Below are 24,082 nucleotides of genomic sequence, written 5' to 3'. Positions count from 1 at the left end.
TATAACAAGATGATAGCTGCTAGGTCACCTACGACAGATCATCTCCTATTTTATTTATTCTAAACATCAAGAACTAATTCACGATTAGCGAGCTATGTCTTTCAGTCGACAACAAGAGGAATAGATACGTAGTACTCCATGGTGATCTCACTTTCGAAATTAAGAGAAAAAGTACGAAACTATAATTAAATTCATCTCCTGGATACCACCCAGCGTTCCCATTTTAATGTCATTAAAGTCGAAAACGAAACTTGGATTAACAATATTCCTTACTCAACGAGTTTGGCTAATGACTGCTCAAGTAAAAGGTACAAAATTAGATTTTCAATTTTATTTCTTTTGCAATAAAGTCGAAAATCGATTAAATATATTGTACAGCGGGGGTAGCTTGATGAGCTGGCACCTGTGCCTACAATAGATAAGTAATTATAACTCTGTTAATGAGTTGGAGGCAATCTCTGCAAAGTGGCACTCGTTAGCGACGCAGTCTGCTGAGGCAGAGAAACATCAACAGCTGTTTTGGAAATACTTTTGGTTGAAAATTCATATGCTGCAGTATTTTTGTCATACTTGATTACACTTGGGACTACTCGACCTAGGCAAAGTATATCTACCTACTCTGATAAAGTAAGTAAATACCGAATTTAAAATACCCACCGATTTCAGTTTTATTTCGAACAACATCCAGTGAACCATACGTACCTACTACATAATTTACAATTAATTTTGTTGTTAAAGTACACATTAAAATGAGTTTACAAAGCTCTACGAAAATTAGAAAAGTTTGAACGATACAATTACCCTATTACCCCGCGTTATTCAAGTTATTCATACACTGTCTACAGGTGGCTCCCTACAAACTGTCACATTTTGCTCACACAAAAATTTCAATTTAGATTGCGCAGTTTACTCCACTACCATACAACACTTAATTGACAAAACGGGCAATGTACCCAAAGTAAATGTCAAACGTATTAATTTTCTTTTCTCGTTGTGTTCTCAAGTACCGTAATTAAGGAGAACAATAGAGGATGAGTTTGTGCTACTTATAGTTAATTATGCTGATCTAAATGAACGCTGAATACTTCAGGAGTTAATGAACACTGACCTTGAAACTGTAAGCGAGGAACTAATCACTGAGCCACTTTGATTCTCATTTCGATGCTGATTAGAGATTGGAAGTAGGAAGAAAAGTTTTGGTGCGAGTCTTCTTTGTTACTAACTATGTCGAGAAAGATTTTCTTTTTGTTAATTTTGGGAAAAAATTTAAGTATGGGGAAATCCATTTCGGCACGAATGGGCCGGCTCGACCAGAGTGATACCACGGCCTCACCGAAAAACGTGAAACAATGCTTGCGTTGTGTTTCGTTGTGTGAGTAAGGTTACCGGAGGTTCAAGATGAAATTGTGAAAAGTATCGAACTATCAAATAGAAATTTTCTTAGACTTTTATAAATAGGTATTATCGTATACATTTGCTTCATTCAAAGTTAAAAGTCTATCTGCAGGTGTCCATCTGCACCGATTATTTACCATCAAATGACCCGTGTCCTTGATTGCCGCCCTATCCCATAAAAAAATCACCTGGAACTTTAGTTTGCAACATATTGTATAAGCTTCCTAGTTATTTACTTGTAGTATCTAATACCATTATTACAACTGGTACTATTGTACAGACTGCACTGTTTACTATGCAAATCACGTCTTTTGTTCCGAGACAAACACTTGATTACAAATCTCCAATGTCACATTTCTTGTTTAATTCTTTATCTATTTATTAGGAAATGTAAACCTGTGGTTCCGAACAAAAGCCTTTTTATAATTGTTACTATGTAATTGTCAATCTGTTTACTTGTTTACGTTTGAAGAAAAAAAAACTGTTTAATAGGTTTAATGAGATTGAAGAGATGGTGAGGAAGCGGCAACGTAAAGTTTACTGCTATAAACTTAGAAAACAACCCAAAAGGCTTGAAAAACGCCATAAATAATATCCATTACAATCACAAACCCTACTTACACCTAGCTATCTAGACAATTAATTTATGTTAATTAATTAATTATAAAAGTACACTCATTATCCCTTCACTAACGCCGTTGTTTGCCATTCTCACGTCGTGCAGAGGTTACGTTAGACCAACAGCGCCAGGAATTTGGTCCTTTGGTTCGCAAGCAACGAGGACCTTGAATTCCAAAGTAATTCAAGTTAAATGAGAGGATTTCGTACATTAACATGCGTCACACGAACAGACGGCCTGCTTTAGGAAATATATAGGATTGATCCGGACATAAATTCCGGATGGATCGGGCTTTTGGCTCGGGAAACCGGCCCTTCGAGGAAGCTGGAGATAAGCTGAAGAATAAGTGAAAACACAATCGGAATACGAATAGATAAACTTAACGTCATGTTTCTATTTTAATTACCACATCTTTGTTAAAATATTTTTATTGGTAAACATTCTACATTCAGGGTAAACCTATAACGTCATAAAAATACAATTCCTACTCTCATATACTGGGAAAATCCACACATTTTCATTACTGTTAAGATGTCCGTAGTGCGAACATAAATGTATTATTGTGCTAGCAGACAATGGGTCCTGCCAATCCATATAAATCCCAACAGCTATTGATGCTTTTAATAAACGCACACAGAGCTCCACCAAAGCCGATTATAAAAGCCACTACATGCCACGCAGATTATTAAATATAAAATGAAAATGTAATTTTAAAATATCGCTTCATCCCCTGTGAAAAGCTTTCGCCATTAATAACCAAAGTTCCTTTGTTTTGTTGCCATCAGAATTCATCGCCAGTTCGGGTCCACGCTGACATAAATTTGTTTGGCTTGTAATATGATTAATTTGTAAATTCCACGAGTACAGCTGACCCTTTGTCGGGACAGTTGGCTGTGAATTATAATGTTTCATCTTTTTATCTCTATGTATCTGAATGGTAGTTGGCAGGGTCATGAAACCATGAAGTGTTTTAGGTACGTTATTAATACATAAGGCACCGTTTAAACACGTAATTTATCTGTTTATTTTTTTCATCCTTTAACCAGGATAACATAGACATGAAAAACCATGTTAACAACTGACTATAACAGTGTAATCCCAACATTCCACCTGACTTCCCAACCCCATTGTTGTAAAGGGTCCATGATTAATGTTATATCCTCCCTGACCACAAATCGATTACCCCGCAGGGTAAACTCGACAGTGTAGCAGCCACACTCTAATTGGATGGGACTGTTTAGATCCACCCGACGTCCACTGCATTCACGATGACCATTAATTCCTTCACAACCTGTACGGTACTTCTCAATGGCCATTACTTTTTATACCGAACCACTAACGCCATCTAGTTATTGGGTGTGGAACTATTTATGGTCCTTCGGTACACGGAAAATCTTATTTTTATTAAAATGATTTCAGAATTAAGCTCTCGGTGTTGAAAAAGGGGAACTTTTTTTGTTAACAAAAAGTAATTTGGGGATAAAATGACATTTAAAAATTCTGTGATCCTAAAAGTATGAAACAATATTTTATACAACGAAGTTTAAGTAAAATCTACGCGTATATTATTAGCCGTCAATCTTTACAACTCATTTCTTACAGAATTTAGACCCATCGTCACAATTCACGCACAAAAAGTTTCAAATCAAACACGGTAGGAACAAAAACTGTAGCAATAGTTTTGCGAGCAAAAAGTTTTCACATCACGCGAGAAACGTGACCGGCGATGAATGGGACTCGGAAATACTATTTGTTTAGGATACGTACGTTTTTCTTCTATAAGTTTTCTACTTCATACGCAGTTATTTTAGGAGAAGGAACTACGAATTACAGGTATATTTTTGATCAAGTTACTATTTTGAGTTTTGAGCAAAGTCGTGGGCTGGCGGCTACCTAATTCTAATATGAAAAACAATTATTTTCAGCAATGGACTTTCCTGTAGTTTTAAGCTCTGCTAAAAATTCGTTTTTAGGGAGGAAAATCATTCAATTACTTCTCCCGCCTTGGGCGACGCGATAGGGAGAATCTGATTGTACCTGACTAAAAACCACCCCGTTCTTACTCCTGCTTTTCTAGCCGGAGCCTCGGTAAACCTGCTAGGTAGTCCGCAGCTCAGTAAAAAACAGTTAAGCTCTGATATAGTATACATGAGCAATTATTAAATAACCATTTTAGCATATGAAACACCCTATTTCTGTTATTTTTATACGAATTTTCACGCGAGTCTGTATCGCTATCACAAAATTGCACTCAAAAAATAAAAACTGCATATTTATTTTTACCAAACATTTAAACAAATGCTATCACAAGATTGCAGTATTAAGTTTATCGGTCAAAAACGGATAGATATGACAAATTGTATGAAATAACAAAACTTCAGACACGCTACTTTCACGGTACATTCATGCGATATAAATAAAACAATAAAAATGCGGAATAAATGCAACTGTTATCTCCACTGCACTCACGTGAACTGATATGCGATAACATAGTTATGTACGTACAATTGACGTACAATGTTAATAAGTTAAGTACAAATGTTAAGTAAAATGGTGTGGTGGCCAGGAGATTTAAGACGCCCGCTTCTCATGCATGAGTCCGGGTTCAAAACCTACCAATGACAAGTCCCAATGGGACATTTTCCGAGTTACATCTACTATCTAAGATAATTTAAACACCACTGACAAATGGTGAAGGAAAACACCGTGAGGAAACCTTGAACTTTCTCTATAAGAGGCTGTCGGTCTGTAATGGCCAATTAAAAGCTGTTGATGTGATGTGTACAATTGACAAACTTGACTAATATGTAAGCAGAGGGTACTGAAAAAATGACCAAACGAAATTATAGGTAAAAAATTAAGAAGTTTATTATGAACTGCCAAATAATTAAACATTTGAAATCGACCATACACTTAGCAATAAAAGATTAACACTTGACCTAATCATAGTTTAATTCGACGTTAGTTCGTGGAATGCTATACGATTGGCGATAAATCGATTGTTATCGGCACACAAACATCGGTAACGCATCGAATGCTTGGCATATCGAGGACTTAGCCAAGAACTACCAAGTCTGTTGCACGTGTCCGAGGCTTAGAGCTAAGTCTTTAGTCGTAGGAATGTAGACTGTAAGAGCTTATTTGAGTCTGAAATTCAGTAAAAGTAGTTAGTGTTCACATATCATAAATGAAACAATCTGGAGAGTGGTTAAAAGAAGGGATCATTTATTAATAAACTAGCAAACCGGCGAACTCCGTTTCGCAACCAATGATTTTCCCTGTTTTATTGCTTTTCTCTTAAATTTTTCCTGAATTTTCTTTGCTATAAACCTCACTGAGCCAGAGATCTTGAACGAATGCAAAACCGTGGAAATCGGTTTGTGTGCTCTGGAGTTATAGCGTCAGGAAGGAAACCCCGACTTATTTTTATGTTATAATAGATATGTTGATGAATAAGTAAGTGTACATATTGCTAGATATCAGAGGCAAATCAGAGTAGGTAACCACATACAAATGCATACAAAACAATACTTTACAAACACCATTTTGCATCTTAAAAATCACTATTTTCCTGGTCCTTCGGTCCATTATTGATTGATTCTTAAAAACTAACCACGAACCGATCCACGGATTGATCCCAATCCCTACAATACTGTATAATTCTCTCCTAGAATAGATACTACGGCCGGTTTAAGCCCTTCTTATCTCGTATCGGCACGAACAATATTACATTTACTTAAACCCGAAGAAAAACATTAACTACGGACCCAAACTATAAGGTTTTCGGCTCAACTCATGATAAGGAAATACCCATAGTAAGTTTGTGGGTAGTGGCTATCAAAATACCCACTGTGAAGAATAATAATATGTAAAGTTTTTAATGAGAATTAAATAAGAATAGTAATAAGATGTTACTGCTGTAATATGCTATGGTGGATTTAGATAGGTAGTAATAATAATTATGTGTAAATAGTTATTCATTCTTATAATAAATTATTACGATTAAATGGTCTACGAATTGCAACAAAATAATAATAATATGTTTTATGTACCAGCTTTATATTTTAACAAGCAAAATTTTTCACGTTTTGTTGAACAAACAACTATTTATAAACAAATTGATGTTTGGTTTCGCTCCAGCGGTTTTCAATAACCTGTTTTTGTGAAAATTTACTTTAATAACTCAGTAAAACATGTCATATGGCACAAGTTACATTATGGCGCAATAATTCGATATTTTTTTCAAAAGTAAATTATATTCTATTGTCAACAGTTAAGTTTACGTAAAATATATCCTTGAATGGTTAACTTTAGAACCCGGATTTTAAATAAGTATGTAAATATTTGTCACGTAATCACGACTTTTCATAAAAAGTATTACATATTACATTAAGTACATGATAGACACCTAAACACCAAGTATTATACAAAGTTTGCTTTTATTACGTAATAACATTAAAAATAACTTAACATACATTTTAGGTGATGTGGCGACACTGACAAGTGACAGATGACAGAAGTCGCACATAGACTATCGACGAGCAAATCAACGGATGACGTCATAAATATCCTGCATCGCACATACGAAGTTTACATGCGAATTAACACGGATAGAAAACAACAACAGTTGGGCAGAAAGCTCCGCCAGGTACGATCACCTCGCCTGGTCGGAGGATCCTCCTTTTCTTAGGGAACTTTACTCTCTGTTCCCTAAAGTGGTGACCCCCGACGTGATTGAAACCAACCTTCACGGAGCAGATCAGCACCGTCATCCTTATCCCTCACCCATCACTTCTCCGCTGAGCGGTAATCAAGTCGCAGCCAACCAGCATCCTCGGCCTCATCAGGGACCACCACACGCCACAGTCTCTTTTTAAAATGCGCTGGAACATGTGAGTTTTGCAAAGGTTTCTTCTTATTATGTTACTCAGAGGGTTCACCGTCCTTGTTGAAACCAAGGAATCCTAAAACGAGATGTTTCCAAAAACCTAGCACACAGAATAGACTTACAAAGTCGATCCGCGAGGGTGATCCTTTTTCTTACATTTCCTTGCGGAACATAAACGAAAACAAAAGAAAAACTCCGTTCCATAAATGAAACAGCTGAATAAACACAAGAATAATACGTTCAGATAGGACCGATGTATCAATAGTGAAGACTGAAGGGATATAGCTCGTATCTGAAAGGTTGTGGAGGAGGGCTGATGTGGCCGGCCATTTGTCTTAGGAGCGCACTTTGACTGGGAATTAGGTCACTCCGAGCCCTCACACATGATGCGTCGATGCTAGAAGCGGCACGGTAAACCTGCATGCTAAATTGATAACTTCCTCAATTGGAGAACATAAATATTTAGTAGCTATTTCAATTCAATGCAAGAAGCGTGGGAGAGCTAGCAATGCAACATGGTTTTATCATCAGTTCCCATATAGTTAAACAAGGAATCATCATTATTCTGTATCGTTTATAGGTTGTTCCTAACCGTGGTAAACATTTCCGAAGTTCATTTATCCGAAAATTAAAAAGTACAACCTTATTCAACCTGGAACATCGTACTTTAAATCTCATACTTATCTTATAGTTAGTATCAATATGCTGTATCAATCAGACAATGACCGTCAATGACCATCAGTGACGACATACAGTGACTTTCTGACTGCCACTTTATCTCTTCTATGTCCAGGACATCTACGGTACTTTCAGTATTTAATGAGCGTTCCCTGATTCAGCGTTTATCATCACCGACAGTTAATAGTGTCTGCGCGCACTATTGATTTATTCCAAGCATGCTTAACGCAACCAGGGCAGGAGAAATATATCGAGCAGTCTTCTGGAATAATCTCTTCATTAGTATAAAGGTAAATGGACAAAGTTGGGGCGGTTTATTAAAACTTCACGTTGTCAGGATGACCTGTAAGTTTTCTTTAATTGACTTTCCAAAGATACTTAATTAAGAAGCAGAGGAAAAAAGGATAACTTTGAAGGACGAATGAAGGTTGTTTTGTATCGAGCTTGTCACTGTAGCTAACGATACAGATTTTATCATGTAAAGAAAACAAGTTTTCAATTTTATTCATCTAAGAATTTTCTCATTTTCTTTGCTTTTATGGCATCGCTCCAAAAATTTGCATTTCCAAATAAACCAATACAACAACATTACCTCTAAAGCACGCTTATTAAAGCCGATCTCAAGAAAATCATGTTTAACTTAACTTTGCAACGCAAACGTTACAGAAGCGAGATCTGAAACTTAATTACCGAGCTGACTAATGCGTCCAGTGTAACAGGACCTGCATCGTGGACAATCTGTCTTTCAAAGTGTTGTTTATGAAAACAGTGTGGCGTGACATCGGGGTCAACTTACGCTGGTGGTGGAAGATGGATGAAGGGGCACAGTCAACAAAGGGTGAAATGTATCCAAGGTTCGGTGTCCGGTGAGGTGACACGCGATAATGTATGTTTTAAAGTGGATAGTGTAAAAGATGGTTGTTGCGGTCCAGTGATTTATAGTGTCCTGTATCTATTGTGTTCTATTTCATTTTATTCATTTTAAAATCGTTTTCTTGAAGTGATGTTGGAGCTTCTTGTTTAATTCAAAGATAGAGGTATGTACATACCTTACATAGTACTGTGTACAAATGTATGAATATACTTGTTTGTGACGATTTTGTGTAGCGATATTAAATGCACATTATTGAAGTAAGTAAGCAGGTCTCACATTCGTTCAAATTTACTTCCGAGTTTAACTTACTTACCAAAACTATCCGTAAACACAGCACTTAAATTATGCCACTGAATGTAAGCTAAACACAACATTTTAGTCAGCATGTCATTTCATTAGTACTTATTTAGCGACGCACAGATGTGGCCTGCACCAAATTATGTGCAATGCAGAACAGACAGGCTCTACATACGACACGGAAGCTGGGCTATGAATACCACGTCCACATGTTTAATTAAAAGAGACGAGAGCGTGTAGCTACGTACCTTTTGTCTTTATTCATCGAAAGGATTATTTTCATGTGCAATGAAGAAATTCATTTGGTTTCTTGAACGAATTCAAGAAACAAAACAGTCGTAAAGGTTCCTTGAAAGAACTTTAAGTTACACCATAATATAATGTGTTTCAAATTACACAACGTTGAAATAAAAAAGAATGGTAGTAGACACTGAAAACACATGATAAGTTTAAAAATATTAATCCAGCTAGTTCAGGTGGCAGTGGTGTCCTTTAAAAACATTAACCATCCAGATATTTTCCCACAAAACAGCATAATTTTGAATACAATACTAATAGCTAAAAGTTTACACTATCTCCCGTGCCCAGCGTTGGTCAATGGCCGACAACTTAAATATGGAGAGTCTAGTTTATATTTCCATTTGTTACAATTTACGTTGATATTAGGAAAATATAGGACTTTCCACTGACCAAATAACTTTTGGAGTTCAGGCTCAATTTAATCTAGGAAAATTGACATAATCGGATTACCTACCTACTCATAGTTTATCAGGCTTTTGGGGATCATCATTAGTTCTATGATTGAAGAGTATAATATAAAAACTGTCTACTTTAGGTAGGTGATGTAGGGATGTAGGTTAAGAGAAATTAAAATGCATATTAAAATGAATAGCAGTAAGGATTTGGGTCAGAATATTGCTCACTAAGCTGGTAGTTACTCTAGTGTGAAGCCACTAGTTTTCGTCCATGTTTTTTGAAATAAAAACCGAATGATGAATAGTTCGCGCAGTGAAACTACGTCGCTGTGTGCATGCGATAATGCCATGTTTGACATACTAGCATTTCTATGTGCAGGATTTTCAATTCGACAGCCAGTTACATATTTTAGCTTTTTGCTTGAAGTTATTATTTTGTCTATTTTAGATCTAAGTATTTACTTTTTAATGGACTAAATACACAAAGTCGACGACCTCATTAAAAACAACTCAAACTCCTTATATCTACCCGACTGCGCCAGAAGGAGGGTTATGTTTTTCGAGAGTATGTATGTATGTATGTATATATGTATGTATGTATAATTGTCTGGCACGCTCTACAGCCTAAACGGCTTGATGGATTTTGGCTTGAGAGGTGTCGTTAGATTCGTATTTACTGTGAGAGTGACACTGGATATATCAAAATAATAAAAAAACAAAATGGCGGATTTTTGGCGCCAAATTCGAATATTGCTCACTTGCTAGCCTGAACGACTCGATGGATTTCAGGTTAATAGGGGTCGTTTGATTCGTATTTACTGTAAGAGTGACACTTGATATATCAAAATATAAAAATAAAAAAACTAAAAGAAAATAAAATAAAAAAGGTAATTTAAAAAACTAAAAAACCCGACTGCGTTTCTTTATAAAAACCTAAAACAAGCAGCAGTCGGGACCCATTCTAAATATGAAGACTTAGTTAGGCTAGTTGGATATCTAGGATGGGTCCCGACTGCTGCTTGTTTTAGGGTTTTTATAAAGAAACGCAGTCGGGTTTTTTAGTTTTTTAAATTACCTTTTTATTTCAGAAAGCACTACTGAAATCTAATTTCTTGATTATGATAAGGAGTGAGATAACCATACACATAATTTTATAATGACCATCTTCGAATATGTAATAGCCAACGAAGATCACAATGAGGAAATTTCTTCAGAAATTGAAAATGTCAGCTAAGGATTTCATTTCCGAGTGAAGAGCGACGGTAGCAGACATGGATCCTATTCATTACGATCATAATCTTGACATCATGTCGCATTCACAAAGCTTTTCGAAGATTTCAACGTTTAATGGACGAATAGGTACGACTATCAGACGAAAGAAAATCGATTGTGATTGACCTACTTATTGCATTAATTTATTACTCCCTACATGAAATTCAAAGCCAGAAATTCCGTTGAAAAGTTAATAATTTCCTTAAAACTATAAAGGATATATTGAAATAACTCACCGTTTTATCCAGGAACCAGCTGGCAGGGAATATGAGAGGCACATAGGTGATCATATAAATGATGGAAGTCCACGACACTTGGTTGCCGGTCACTCCGTAATAGTTCATGATTATGTCCTGGATGATCGTGTACTGAGTCCACTGCATGGAGTTGGACGCCGAGTAGATCACGAACATGCCGAGGATCAGCCACCGTTTCCTCTTCACGTCGTAGTCCCTCCCTCTGGCAGCGATGGAGATGTTATCCATCACACTACCTATCAGGGAGTTCCTCGTCGACTCCTCCTCATCCAAAATTATCTTTGGGACCTCAGGTTCCGCTGGGTTTAGTAGCCCAGTAGCCTGAGATAAATTCTTCTTCGTCATATTAATTATTTTTATCGTTCGCCCCTAAAGTCTTTATACACTTATGCACTATTTTTAAGACACTGTTAGTTTCTTCTATTTATTAATGTATCAGTCCATTTGGTCCCAGATTCGTTGTTGCTATTTGATAATCTTTCCAGTTAACTAGTCCAGTAGAAGATTAGTCTAGTATCAGTCTTTTGTGATGCCGCTGTGTTCTACCTGTTTAGATAAATCGGATGATAAATACCAGTTTTCTAATCTAAGATAGTGTTTGAGATGTAAATCCCTTGTGTCTATGACTAAGAGCGGCTGCACGTTGTTAGACATTTTCTAACTGAGAATAGCAATTTGTTTTAATATGAGAACTTTGTCATGTACAATTTAGTTAGAGGGAAAGGCATAGTAAAGTGAAAATCTAAATTCACGGCACCAAAATGGCTGAATAAAAAACATATAATATGACTGAATCAAATGAATCTAAGAAAAATGATGTGGAAGTGAATTTTTACAGAAAGAAGGAAGGCCCACAAGTGGCATCTAGCGACGGTTTTACATACTAAAACAAAGTGCTCATCTAATTATGTGCAGTCGCGCTTACTGATTCGGAAGATGGCGGAACCAGCTAGATTTTTGTGTAAAAGAAAACTGTATCGTAACATTACATAATAATGTCAAACATTAGATAAGATAAGAACCTAGACCTACGCCAATCTGAGTTATTTTAGTTCAGTTTGGAACAATTGGGAGTCCGCCGTACTTTTGCCAAACGTAATTAATTAGTTGTGATTTCATAAATCGCTATAGAACTATTTACCTACATAAACACCTATGACATAGTTTCGTATTTATCAGTTTTTCGAAGTCGAGAAATATCTACATACGGGAATATCTGTAGCTACATAATGTATGTAACATTATGCGTATGCAAAGTAATATAGTGGATAACGGATTATCCACGAATACATTAAGATAATACTATAAATACCTCCTTGTCAATTAATTAAGACACACCGGTAGGTACTATTAATCACACTAATTACCATGGTAAACACACTTAAAACTAAATCATTCAATCCAAGCTAAAATATTTTATCAATTTTTAAGTTACCTATAGGTAAGTAATTTACAAGGGTCTATAAATTCAGAAACACAACAAATTAAAAATATTATGACCTTTTTAATTTAATTCGAAATCTCGTTGGCTACAAAATAGAAGTTGGTATTGACAGAACAGTTAGTGCAATAGGCGTTTAGCGGTTGAGGAAAATAGCACACAGTTCTGATTTCCATACAGATAAAATAATTTTAGAAAATAAATTGAGTAGATATTCAATATTGAGATAATATTTACTTTGATGTAGATATGTCTAGCAGCTACTTACTCCAAAACGAGTTTTATATCAAACACTGAAAGATAAACACCCGACAATTAAAAAAAACAAGACATATTTTGTATCACTAACCGCACTCTACCACACACGAAATTAAAACTAAATAACATTTAATTTCCAAGTAAAAAATACAAGTTTGCATACGTTAATCTGTGCTTAGTATCCAATATAAACTGGCAAAGTAAAGCAGACATGGTCTAATTAATGAGCATTGCAGAACGGATAGCCTTTACAAATGGCCGGTTAATGGTGCCCCGATAAAAATGGAGCTGATAACAACTGCAATGTCAGGGCACATCTCCGGCAATCACAGAGAATGCAAACAATCTTCTGAATACAACGTGTTTGATTGATAAATTGTGTGCATTAATTTTTATCACACGGTACGTCATTTTGTATTTTGGACAGATGTTTTTATAACATGTCTCTTGAGGTAGAGGAGAGTAATATTTTGCTACAAAAGGAATAGAGAGCTTTTAAATATCGACTGCTTTTCTATAAGTCCATTCAGACAGTCAGATCCAGTTCAAAGTCAAAGCATTTATTTCAATTAATCCTAAATTAGACACTTTTGAAACCCAGTTCACAATACATATAATATGCGAAGAAATCCTCCATTGGTATTTTCCAAGCGAAGATGCTTTCAGATACTACGCAGCTCTTTTATAAATGGGTAACGGTCCTTAGGTATATGCAGGAGTAGTCATTTATCAGTTAATATATACTCTCCACAGGTTGCACTTATTTGCATAAAACATCAAGACCTCCGGTTGCAACTCCTCCTTGCAACAATGGAAGAAGACTTTGATGATGCATATTGCACAAGACAAATTAGTATTCCACACATTAAATGAGGTAATATGGAGGAAGCGACACATCACTGTCAAGGACATAGGTAGGCGTGACTGTAGCTATGAGATAACCCAGTTAAGTATTGAGATGACGCGATGTAAATGGATATTTAAATTATTATTAACCACGGTTTATACGTGTTTAACTAGCTTGAATCAGTATCGATAGATAAGCCAAATTAATGTTAATTATTGTAAAGTAATGGTTCTATTGTATTCTTTGTTTTTGTTTTTTTTAGAGTTAACGTACCTATTGACAAACACGAAGTAACTGTTACAGAATTATTACCCATGTGGGTATATTAAGTAGTACTCCGGCGCTTATGGTAGTTCCCAAGACCAAATTTGAAAGCCTGTTGAAGCAAATTGTATTTTAGTGATTGAATACTATCCAGAGATATTGAGATCCAGATCCTATCATAATAATGACCGAAGTTTATTTACATAGAACAAAATACCAAATTATCCAACTACTAACGACCAAGACACGGCAAAAAAGCTAGTTTACAATTGAAATAACTACCCTTAAAATACTTCCTACAATTAGAAATCCCGCCGTACATCATGTAGAGAACGTACAAAGCCGTCTGGATTTGAATATCCACTCGGGTCTATATCTGTGCCCGCGTCCTTGACACGATGACACCAACAACTCGCGGCTATTTCAGACCACACTCTATTTTCTACGAAATTGCTACCTGCTTGCTTTTACTGACTGTCTCTTTTATTTAGTGGTACTTAGTTTATAATTACTTATAATTAATTATAGATATTAGCGGTTAGCACAATCTCTTAAAAAGTTTTTTGTCTACTAGTGATAGTGACAATTATTTTGGTACAACCTGATTACAACAAAATATAAAATTAACAATGAGAATTCGTGCTGTTTTTCTTATTTTTGTAATTTTACAAATTACTGAAGCCAAATCAGTACAATTATTTGTGTGCTTGTATATTACATGTATCAAATACATGGGACGATCGGTCATATGAGGCCGACTGAAGACTGAATTGTAACCGACCGACCGTGAAACTGATTAAATGATCAATTGGCGAATTGATCGGTATCGGACGATCGGGAGCGTTCGCCGCGTAAAGGTTACAACAGTAAAGGTTACACTCAAAGTGACTCTGCTGCCTATCCTACATTACTGTATTCAGCTGAATACCTTACTGCATTGAATACCTAGATTGGTACGTCTGTATGTCACTGAACTCCACATAAACGACTACATCTTACATTTGAAAAAGTTTTCTTCATACATTATTATGTACAGATGGCGCTGCCATCGTATATTGCAATGACTACATTTATCTAGTATCTTATAACCTTAACTTGTTATAGGTGCTAATGCTAACATAACACTTTACTTTAGGTCTTCTATTAAATTATTCAGTTACAGTTTTATTAAGCATAGGGCTTAAGCATAACGTAGGTATTTAATGGTAACCTAACAGCTATACTATATTTAAGGCATTAAAAAATCCACCTACCTACGTTTTAACTTAGATATCTACTTTACAAACGTATACATATAGTTATAACGTAGGTAATAAATATCAGTCAAAATACATAGAAATACATATCTACTAATATGTAAGTAATATCAATTCTGGAGGTAAGTCCTCTGCAAACGAGCAAGTTGAATGGAAAGATTAATACATTAGTGTCGGCTCATTAGATGAAGAATGTCCCGATACCTTTCCGGCAACATCTATATTGGAATCCGATATTTTAATCGGGTTAAGGTATTATGTAAGTATGTAATAAGAACTCGCGTTATAATGAGAATGTGATTCAGACTTCTAAAATCCTAATATATCCCTGTAGGATTTTCACTAAGTTTTTCTACTATATTTTATTTATTTTCCAAAGCGAAAGGTAGCACCTACTGTAGAACTTTTTATGAGTTTGTTTAGATTACAATGTTAACTGATATGATCTGCAAGTACAAATTGGTAAAAAAACGTGTCAAATCTAGTGATTAACGGCGCATTCCAATAAACTACGGATCGTTAAATTTGCTTACGAGCCGTAGAATTTTGACATAAGCTCCATACAAAATGTGTCAAAATTCTACGGCTCGTAAGCAAATTTAACGATCCGTAGTTTATTGAATGCGCCGTAAGTCGTCGGTATAAATAAGCTATACCTATGTAGATACGCACTAAGCACCTGTATCGTACACTTTCATCTTCAGATTTATTATCTGAAGATAAATAGATGGTAAACGGTCCAGAATCAAGCGTGGTAATTAATGCTCAAACCTTCTCAGTCTGAGAAGAGCCCTTCGGTTAGCAGTGGCCACTAAATAAGTTGTTGACGTGATATTATTTTTTAAAGGGGGAAAATCATCCATATCGTTCTCCCACCCGGGACAAGTGATACAATGTGGTTCAGAATTATCAAAATCGCCTACATAATAATACTTTACCCGACTTGAGAATTTAAACCGAGTTCTCGTTAACCAGCACGCGACTAACACAGCAGACACTGGTAAAAACCGTTTTATTGTTAAGTATTCCGTTGACTATGTTTTTTATTCTGAAGGTTTTTTGCGACGATGTTAGATATGAATCTTCTTTGGTAACGGGGGGCATTGAACTCTTGTCTACACTGAGGTACTTCAACTATTACAATTAGAAACATTATTATACAAGGTTATTATCTATTCGCTTTTATTTTAATTATTTTTGGTATTTTTTGCGATAGGTTTAGACGCCCAAGAAGTGGCAGTGCGTTAAGATCTTCGTTTTAACTATATAATTGTTACGGGCTATAAGTTTCTAATATTTTTTGTTACTTTAATTGGGTTTTTTGTTATAACTCGACGACCATAAATTATAGGTGGATATGGTAAGTATAATATGTTTAAATTACAATCCTCAAAATATTACAATCACAAAATTACGTAACACAACGCAAACGACATTTTTTATAAAACCAACATCTTCCAGCTACGAGTACCGTTAACATAAAAATCATCCTATACAAAAAAGTGCCATAATAGGTACGTCACAAGTGACTAGTCGCAAAATTATTGGTCATTGACATTGTCATACACAGCACAGAGTACAAAGTCCCGCCGATTCATGGAAATATTTTGTCAGACCATTGAAATTCTGGGTGTGAACGCGCTTGACCAATTGGCCACACTAGACATCACTATCGAAGTAGTTATTAAATGTAAAAGCTATATAGCGATAGTTCAATTAAAACTCGATCATATTACGATATTATCATGGTTGAGTTTTCCGATGAGTGTACATTTGGTAATGTTCTTCTAATAAACCACGCGCTCATGAACCTTCTGCCGGAGGAGGTTGGCTCGCTAAGGAATCGGACTACTGGGCTTGGAAGTAACTGGGGCCGTGGGCCCAGTCGCTAGATTCCTCGATTAGCTCATAGTAATGGTAGGCTGATGGGCCCATGAAATGAAATAACTTATTATTTATTTTATTCAGTTAAGGTAATGTATCAAGATCATTATAATATTTTTTTTTTTTTTTATTGTTAAATGGGCCGACGTTTGGCCGCTATCTCACCTGATGGTAAGTGATGATGGGGCCTACGATGGAGCACGTCTGCCCATAAGCAACCTATTCACTCGGGCTTTGAAGACACCCAGGTTATACCCATCAGGAAACACAGACTCCGGCAAGGCGTTCCACTCCCTAGCAGTTCGCACAAGGAAGCTTGAAGCGAAGCGCTTCGTGCGAGTGGGTGGGATATCCACCATGAAACGGTGACGCCTCGCCGATTGTCTTGTGGTTCGATGATGGAAAGGACTAGGAGGAATCAAGTTGTGCAATTCTGACTTAAAACAATGTTACTAGTTATATGACAAAGGCACAGACTCGAGCCCGTGGCGAATAGAATATATTCAATACTAGCTTTTGCCCGCGACTTCGTTCGCGTGGAATAGTGAATCCGGCAAATTTTGGTTTTAACCACATAGTTCTCGATCTCGCGGGATCTCTTCAAAAATGAGATGTGGAAGATATTAAAGATATTCAAAAATCAACATAATGAGCTCTGCGTTTGAATTTAATAGATGTATACTCACTTAGGGCATTGAAAAAATAGTTTAAAAACGGACTTAAACTAAAGAAATATTATAATCTTTTCGAACTTTAGATGAAAACTAACTTAAAACTAAAGAAAGCTACGAATTACGAATTTATAACAATTAAAAAAGAAATTATATTACAACCTATCCTCTATGCTATAATAACCAAGCTTAAACTAAATAATTTAAAAGAAACGACTTAAATCTAATCTAATTAATTTATAAATTAGACTTACAATTTTATTAAAAAAACTAACTACAGTAACTACTAATAATCGATATCAAACTAAACCTACGTTAAATAGTTTAACCAGAAAACCAGGAAAACCAAACAAATAAACTTATTAATTGACAAATACAACGAAACCAATTTAGAATATACGAAACAGCAGGACCACTACAGACAAATAATCATACGACTGATAATACACTTTTTCTACGATAGTACCGAAGCGCTCGGCCGATACCCAACCAAATGAATGTAACGAAACCATAGCGCGATCTATTTCGATCCCAACGCCATCTATCGAGGATAAAGACAACTTGGATTATTTATTTATACTCCGTTCGGGCATTTTCTTTGTACTAAAAGTTTAATTATATTGATATTATTTTTTTCATACCTTTTTACTATTTATTTACTTTTTTCGATGAATTAAAACAATAACATGAACCGAAGTCGTGTAACGATCGACATAGAATTATCTATACTCCGTTAGAGCATTTTCTTTGTACTAAATGTTTTATTATATTGATATTATTTTTTTCATACCTTTTTACTATTTATTTACTTTTTTCGATAAATTAAAACAATAACATGAACCGAAGTCGTGTAACGATCGACATAGAATTATTTATAAATAATTTATTTCTTATTTTTATTTTTTGATTTTTGAAATAAAAATATATCTATGTCCTTTCTAAGGTTCTAAACTATATCTGTACCAAATTTCAACCAAATCCGTCAAATAGTTGCGGAGATTAATGGTATAAGCATAGAATGTTCGACGTGATTCTTTAATTTGACATAACTTTTTTATTTATGAACCGATTGACATGAAACAAACACTAAATGTAAATTTAAGCATCCCACAATATATTCGTGAAAACCGCATCCAACTCGGATCAGCCGTTTCTGAGATTAGCGCGCACAGACGAACAGACAAACAGACAAACAGACAAACAGACAAACAGACAAACAGACAAACAGACAAAAAAAAAGTTAATTACATTTTTGGGTTCGACATCGACATAACAATAACCCCTGCTATTTTTTTTATTTTTATTTTCAACTAGCTTTTGCCCGCGACTTCGTTCGCGTGGAATAGTGACTTCCGGCAAATTTTTGGTTTTAACCACATAGTTCCCGATCTCGCGGGATCTCTTCAAAAATGAGATGTGGAAGATATTCCAGGGAACTCTTCAAAAATCAACATAATGAGCTCTGCGTTTGAATTTAATAGATGTATACTCACTTAGGGCATTGAAAAAATAGTTTAAAAACGGACTTAAACTAACTTAAAACTAAAGAAAGCTACGAATTACGAATTTATAACAATTAAAAAAGAAACTATATTACAACCTATCCTCTATGCTATAATAACCAAGCTTAAACTAAATAATTTAAAAGAAACGACTTAAATCTAATCTAATTAAAAAAAAAATTAGACTTACAATTTTATTAAAAAAACTAACTACAGTAACTACTAATAATCGATATCAAACTAAACCTACGTTAAATAGTTTAACCAAAAAACCAGGAAAACCCAACAAATAAACTTATTAATTGACAAATACAACGAAACCAATTTAGAATATACGAAACAGCAGGACCACTACAGACAAATAATCATACGACTGATGATAATACACTTTTTCTACGGTAGTACCGAAGCGCTCGGCCGATACCCAACCAAATGAATGTAACGAAACCATAGCGCGATTTATTTCGATCCCAACGCCATCTATCGAGGATAAAGACAACTTGGATTATTTATTTATACTCCGTTCGGGCATTTTCTTTGTACTAAAAGTTTAATTATATTGATATTATTTTTTTCATACCTTTTTACTATTTATTTACTTTTTTCGATGAATTAAAACAATAACATGAACCGAAGTCGTGTAACGATCGACATAGAATTATCTATACTCCGTTAGAGCATTTTCTTTGTACTAAATGTTTTATTATATTGATATTATTTTTTTCATACCTTTTTACTATTTATTTACTTTTTTCGATGAATTAAAACAATAACATGAACCGAAGTCGTGTAACGATCGACATAGAATTATTTATAAATAATTTATTTCTTATTTTTATTTTTTGATTTTTGAAATAAAAATATGTATATCTATGTCCTTTCTAAGGTTCTAAACTATATCTGTACCAAATTTTAACCAAATCCGTCAAATAGTTGCGGAGATTAATGGTATAAGCATAGAATGTTCGACGTGATTCTTTAATTTGACATAACTTTTTTATTTATGAACCGATTGACATGAAACAAACACTAAATGTAAATTTAAGCATCCCACAATATATTCGTGAAAACCGCATCCAACTCGGATCAGCCGTTTCTGAGATTAGCGCGCACAGACGAACAGACAAACAGACAAACAGACAAAAAAAAAGTTAATTACATTTTTGGGTTCGACATCGACATAACAATAACCCCTGCTATTTTTTTTATTTATATTTTCAATGTACAGACAGCACTTTTCTACGATTTTATTATATGTATAGATGTACAGACAGCACTTTTCTACGATTTTATTATATGTATAGATAAAAAAGTCATAAAAGTCAAGATAGACCCTCTTTAAATAAGTACCGTAGAAAGTACAACAGTCGCACTTACCTACTACAACTAAACCGAAGAGACTATAAAAAACTAATCTACTTAATAAGCATTCCGCCATAAACACGGTCTCTAATCAATTGACGAACACGCAATTACTAGAGCAGAGTTAGTAAATATGAATCATCATCATCACACTACACGGGATGACGTCACACAGAGCAAACCTAAGACATTGTTGATCTGATACATTTTACAGCTATGACAATCTATCACCACGCGAATATGACTCAATGTAGTATCAGGTCTTAGGAATAATACAGGTAACGTACGTAATTAAATGCAATACATGATACATTTATGAGGAATTGAAGTAATCCTACACATCATACCAAGACTCAAGGAATTATTCCGTTCGTCGCGAAAATATAACATGCAACAAGTTACGTAGGTGGCAGCCAACTGCTCTTTATTTACATTAAAAACAATACTCTTCACAAACTCAAAGAATAGAGTCCAATACTTCAATCTAGTTAAAATCTAGTGTGGAATATTACCTATTTATTCATCATAATTACCTAATTAGCAGAATAATGAAGTAGGTATTTATCGGTTGGTTTATATCATAGCTAACTAATTCTACACACCCAATTAAATGTTACGCTTCTAGCAGATGCATTAATAATAAGTACTTTTCGAGTCAAAAAAGTTAGATAAGTAACTAGTTATTAAAATTAGAATCTTTGGAACGAGTTATCTAGTTCCTCAATGTAGACTGAGGAACTAAATAACTTAAAGGATCCATTATCCACTTGACACATTCCTTTTATGTTTTCTCGACTGTGCAAGACAAATAACCTACCTAATTCTATAATTTTTCAATAATACTAACTCAATCGATTTTTATTTACAAAATAGGTAGAATGATAGATATTAATTATTTATTAGTGATAGCACGCGTATAAAAGTTTGAAATTAAAATGAAGTCTCTATGTTATGACGTAGGTAGTCATTCATTATGTACATTATTTAAACAGTTACGTTCTGTTATAAAAACTCATTGGTAGTGGACTTATAAATTATGTACCAATTCCTATGAAGAATACAAATGAATTATGCTGTTTGAGGCCCAATGTAGTGGATACTCAGCTGAGTAATAGTACCTAAATATGGTAATTGCTATGCGATGTACGTTTGGCGAAATACGGCAGATATACCTTTATAAGCAAATGTTATCTACTACTCAGTTTAAAAAATATATTTGCAGAACAAAACAATATACTCACACGACCACCAAACGTGTACAATGTAGGTCACACAAATACTACACTACTAATTCAACTCGAAAATCGAAAAACAATATATTAGGCAATTTGTTTTGCTAATCTGCTGACTGTACACAGACGGCGTGAAAGCGACCAAACATAACCTAAAAATGTTGCGGCAATATTTTTATAAACACTCACTACAAAACTTCACTTTAATATATAAAAACACTTATAAATCACTATACATCGGTACACTTAGTATTTATCACTGTAATATCACTGTAATGTTCCTCTTTCCTCAACATAACGGGCACTGATTCACTTCACGAGCCGCTGTTCCTCAACTGTTCATCATTTGAGGCAATGGTTCGATGTCAGACAGCCAATAGGAATGCCGACGCACACACGGGTGCCCATTTAAAAATTACACGATACAAAATAATGTTTATGAATTGTTGTTCCCATTGAACCCCTTTGAGGTTATGTGAGGTGACAGGGTGAAATGCCGGCGCATGCGTACTTCGCCGTCTACCCGCAGCGTTAAAAATAAATAAGGCCGAAACAAAAAGTTTTGATGCCTAAGAAATTAGTTTTTAATCTGTGGCGCGGCCTTGGGATATTTTTAGCGCGTTTTCTGCGAGTACAGACAATTTTCTTTTCGTTAGAAATTAAATAGACCGTTTTGGATAAAAACACGATTTTACGGTTAATATGTCGTGCTGAGCTGAATGGTGACATCAGACTGGTATTCAATATAATTTAGTTCCAGCTGAACCGACGGTAATCAGCGTGGTTACGTCAAGTGGGGTGGCAATTACCATTTATTTTATTTCGTTACGTCACCTCGCGGGGGAGTCTTAGATAAAATTTATTGGAATATAAATCAATCGTTTATTTGGTCATTTTTCGTAAGCCTATTAAGTATTAGATACCTGAAGTAGGTAGGTACCTTGCTATATATCTACCTACATAGTTAGGTACTTACATAGAGCAAAATTGAGCGGAGAAATGTGTTTAGCTAAAATATACTTACCCTTTAAAGTAGAAGTAAAAAGAAAGAAATACTTAAAAAAAGATTATACTTACACTCCAGCAGCCGAATTTTTTTACTCTAATTTTTTTCAGTAATGTGCACATAATTACATACCTATGCAGTGAATAGAAATCACCTAAGTATAAAAAGAGATGCATCGGAAACTATCGCTCTGTCTCTTTCAGTTCAATGTATTTCTATGAAAATAATCCAACATTTCAATATTATTATTATTTCGTCCAGCTCGAGCACCATCGATTCGAGACAATACAATCGATTCCAACTAATTGGACGGCTTTGAAAGTCCTCTGATAAAACCAATCGTAACTCCAGGGTATAAGGTTGAAAATCAATGTTGGGAATAAAAGGACACATTTAACTGGACATTGGACAAGCATGACATTCCGTGGTGCTGATGAGAATCAATCAATATGTCGTCCATCATTGATTATGCTGAATTGTTTTGAATGGTATTGTATTATGCGTATAGTTTATTTTATAGAACATCTTTGTTTTTATACCAAATGGTCTTTTGTTTCCTGAAGGGTCTTCAAGACAAGACCCGAGTGCTAATGGGCAGACATGCTTCTTCATAGGCCACATCTTCGCTTACCAACAAATATATTATTATTAAAATAAAATTAAAATATGACATGTGCTGAACATAATATTCCGCATAACAACGGGAAATATGTGCCAATAGCGGCTATATTTAGCCAAAGGTAAAACGCATTATTAGTCACGATACCTATTCAATCACCTTCTAAAATAAGGATAAAAGTAGCAGCATGTTGATAGACTTCATATAGCGGAATATTCACACATTTCAGCCTAAGTATAAACTCCAAAGTACCCCCGATACACAATAGCCTAGCTAGCACACTAAAATACTAATGTCGTGTCGGTCACTACTATCGAAATTTAGGCATGTTAAGTACTTACCCATATCTACCTGACATTATTTAGGTACTTTGGGTACCAAAGACGCTGATTCTTTGTATGATCATCACTAACAAAAAAGACGAAGTCAACCGCGGTTCTATCAATCAGTTGTTTTACTCGTATGCAGATCCCCTCTTTGACCTCTAAAACTTTTTATTTTTGTAACTTCTTTAACAGTTGAAGAGACAAAATAAATAAACTTTATGGTCCCAATCAAAACCAAAACCAACGAACTGCACGGTACCTATGTATTTTTATTTTTCGAAGTTGCAGTATCGATAACATACTCATATTTGCCCAGAACGCCTTACTTATCTTCATTTATAAATTATTTTAGATTACACACAGAGTGCACTGTAATAGAGAATTTTGTGCTGACAAAAAAGTTTCAAAGATTAATTGATTTGATGATTTGGCCATTGAA

The 24,082-nt window shown here is 35.0% G+C and overlaps 1 protein-coding gene across 1 annotated transcript in view; it reads right to left on the bottom strand.

Moving 5' to 3' along the window:
* Positions 1 to 22,295, bottom strand: part of LOC118276598 (uncharacterized MFS-type transporter C09D4.1) — a 73,798-nt gene extending 51,503 nt beyond the window's left edge. Inside the window, exons 1-2 of the mRNA XM_035594947.2 lie at positions 21,702 to 22,295; positions 10,955 to 11,521 (exon numbers count right to left, since the gene is read on the bottom strand). Coding sequence (XP_035450840.1) covers positions 10,955 to 11,320 — 366 coding nt within the window. The 5' untranslated portion in view covers positions 11,321 to 11,521; positions 21,702 to 22,295. The remainder of the gene's footprint in view (positions 1 to 10,954; positions 11,522 to 21,701) is intronic.
* Between the last annotated feature and the right edge of the window lie 1,787 nt (positions 22,296 to 24,082).

The sequence above is a fragment of the Spodoptera frugiperda genome, chromosome 15 (genome assembly GCF_023101765.2).
Source record: "Spodoptera frugiperda isolate SF20-4 chromosome 15, AGI-APGP_CSIRO_Sfru_2.0, whole genome shotgun sequence".
Lineage (NCBI taxonomy): Eukaryota > Metazoa > Arthropoda > Insecta > Lepidoptera > Noctuidae > Spodoptera > Spodoptera frugiperda.
This window is presented reverse-complemented; position numbering and strand designations above follow the sequence as displayed.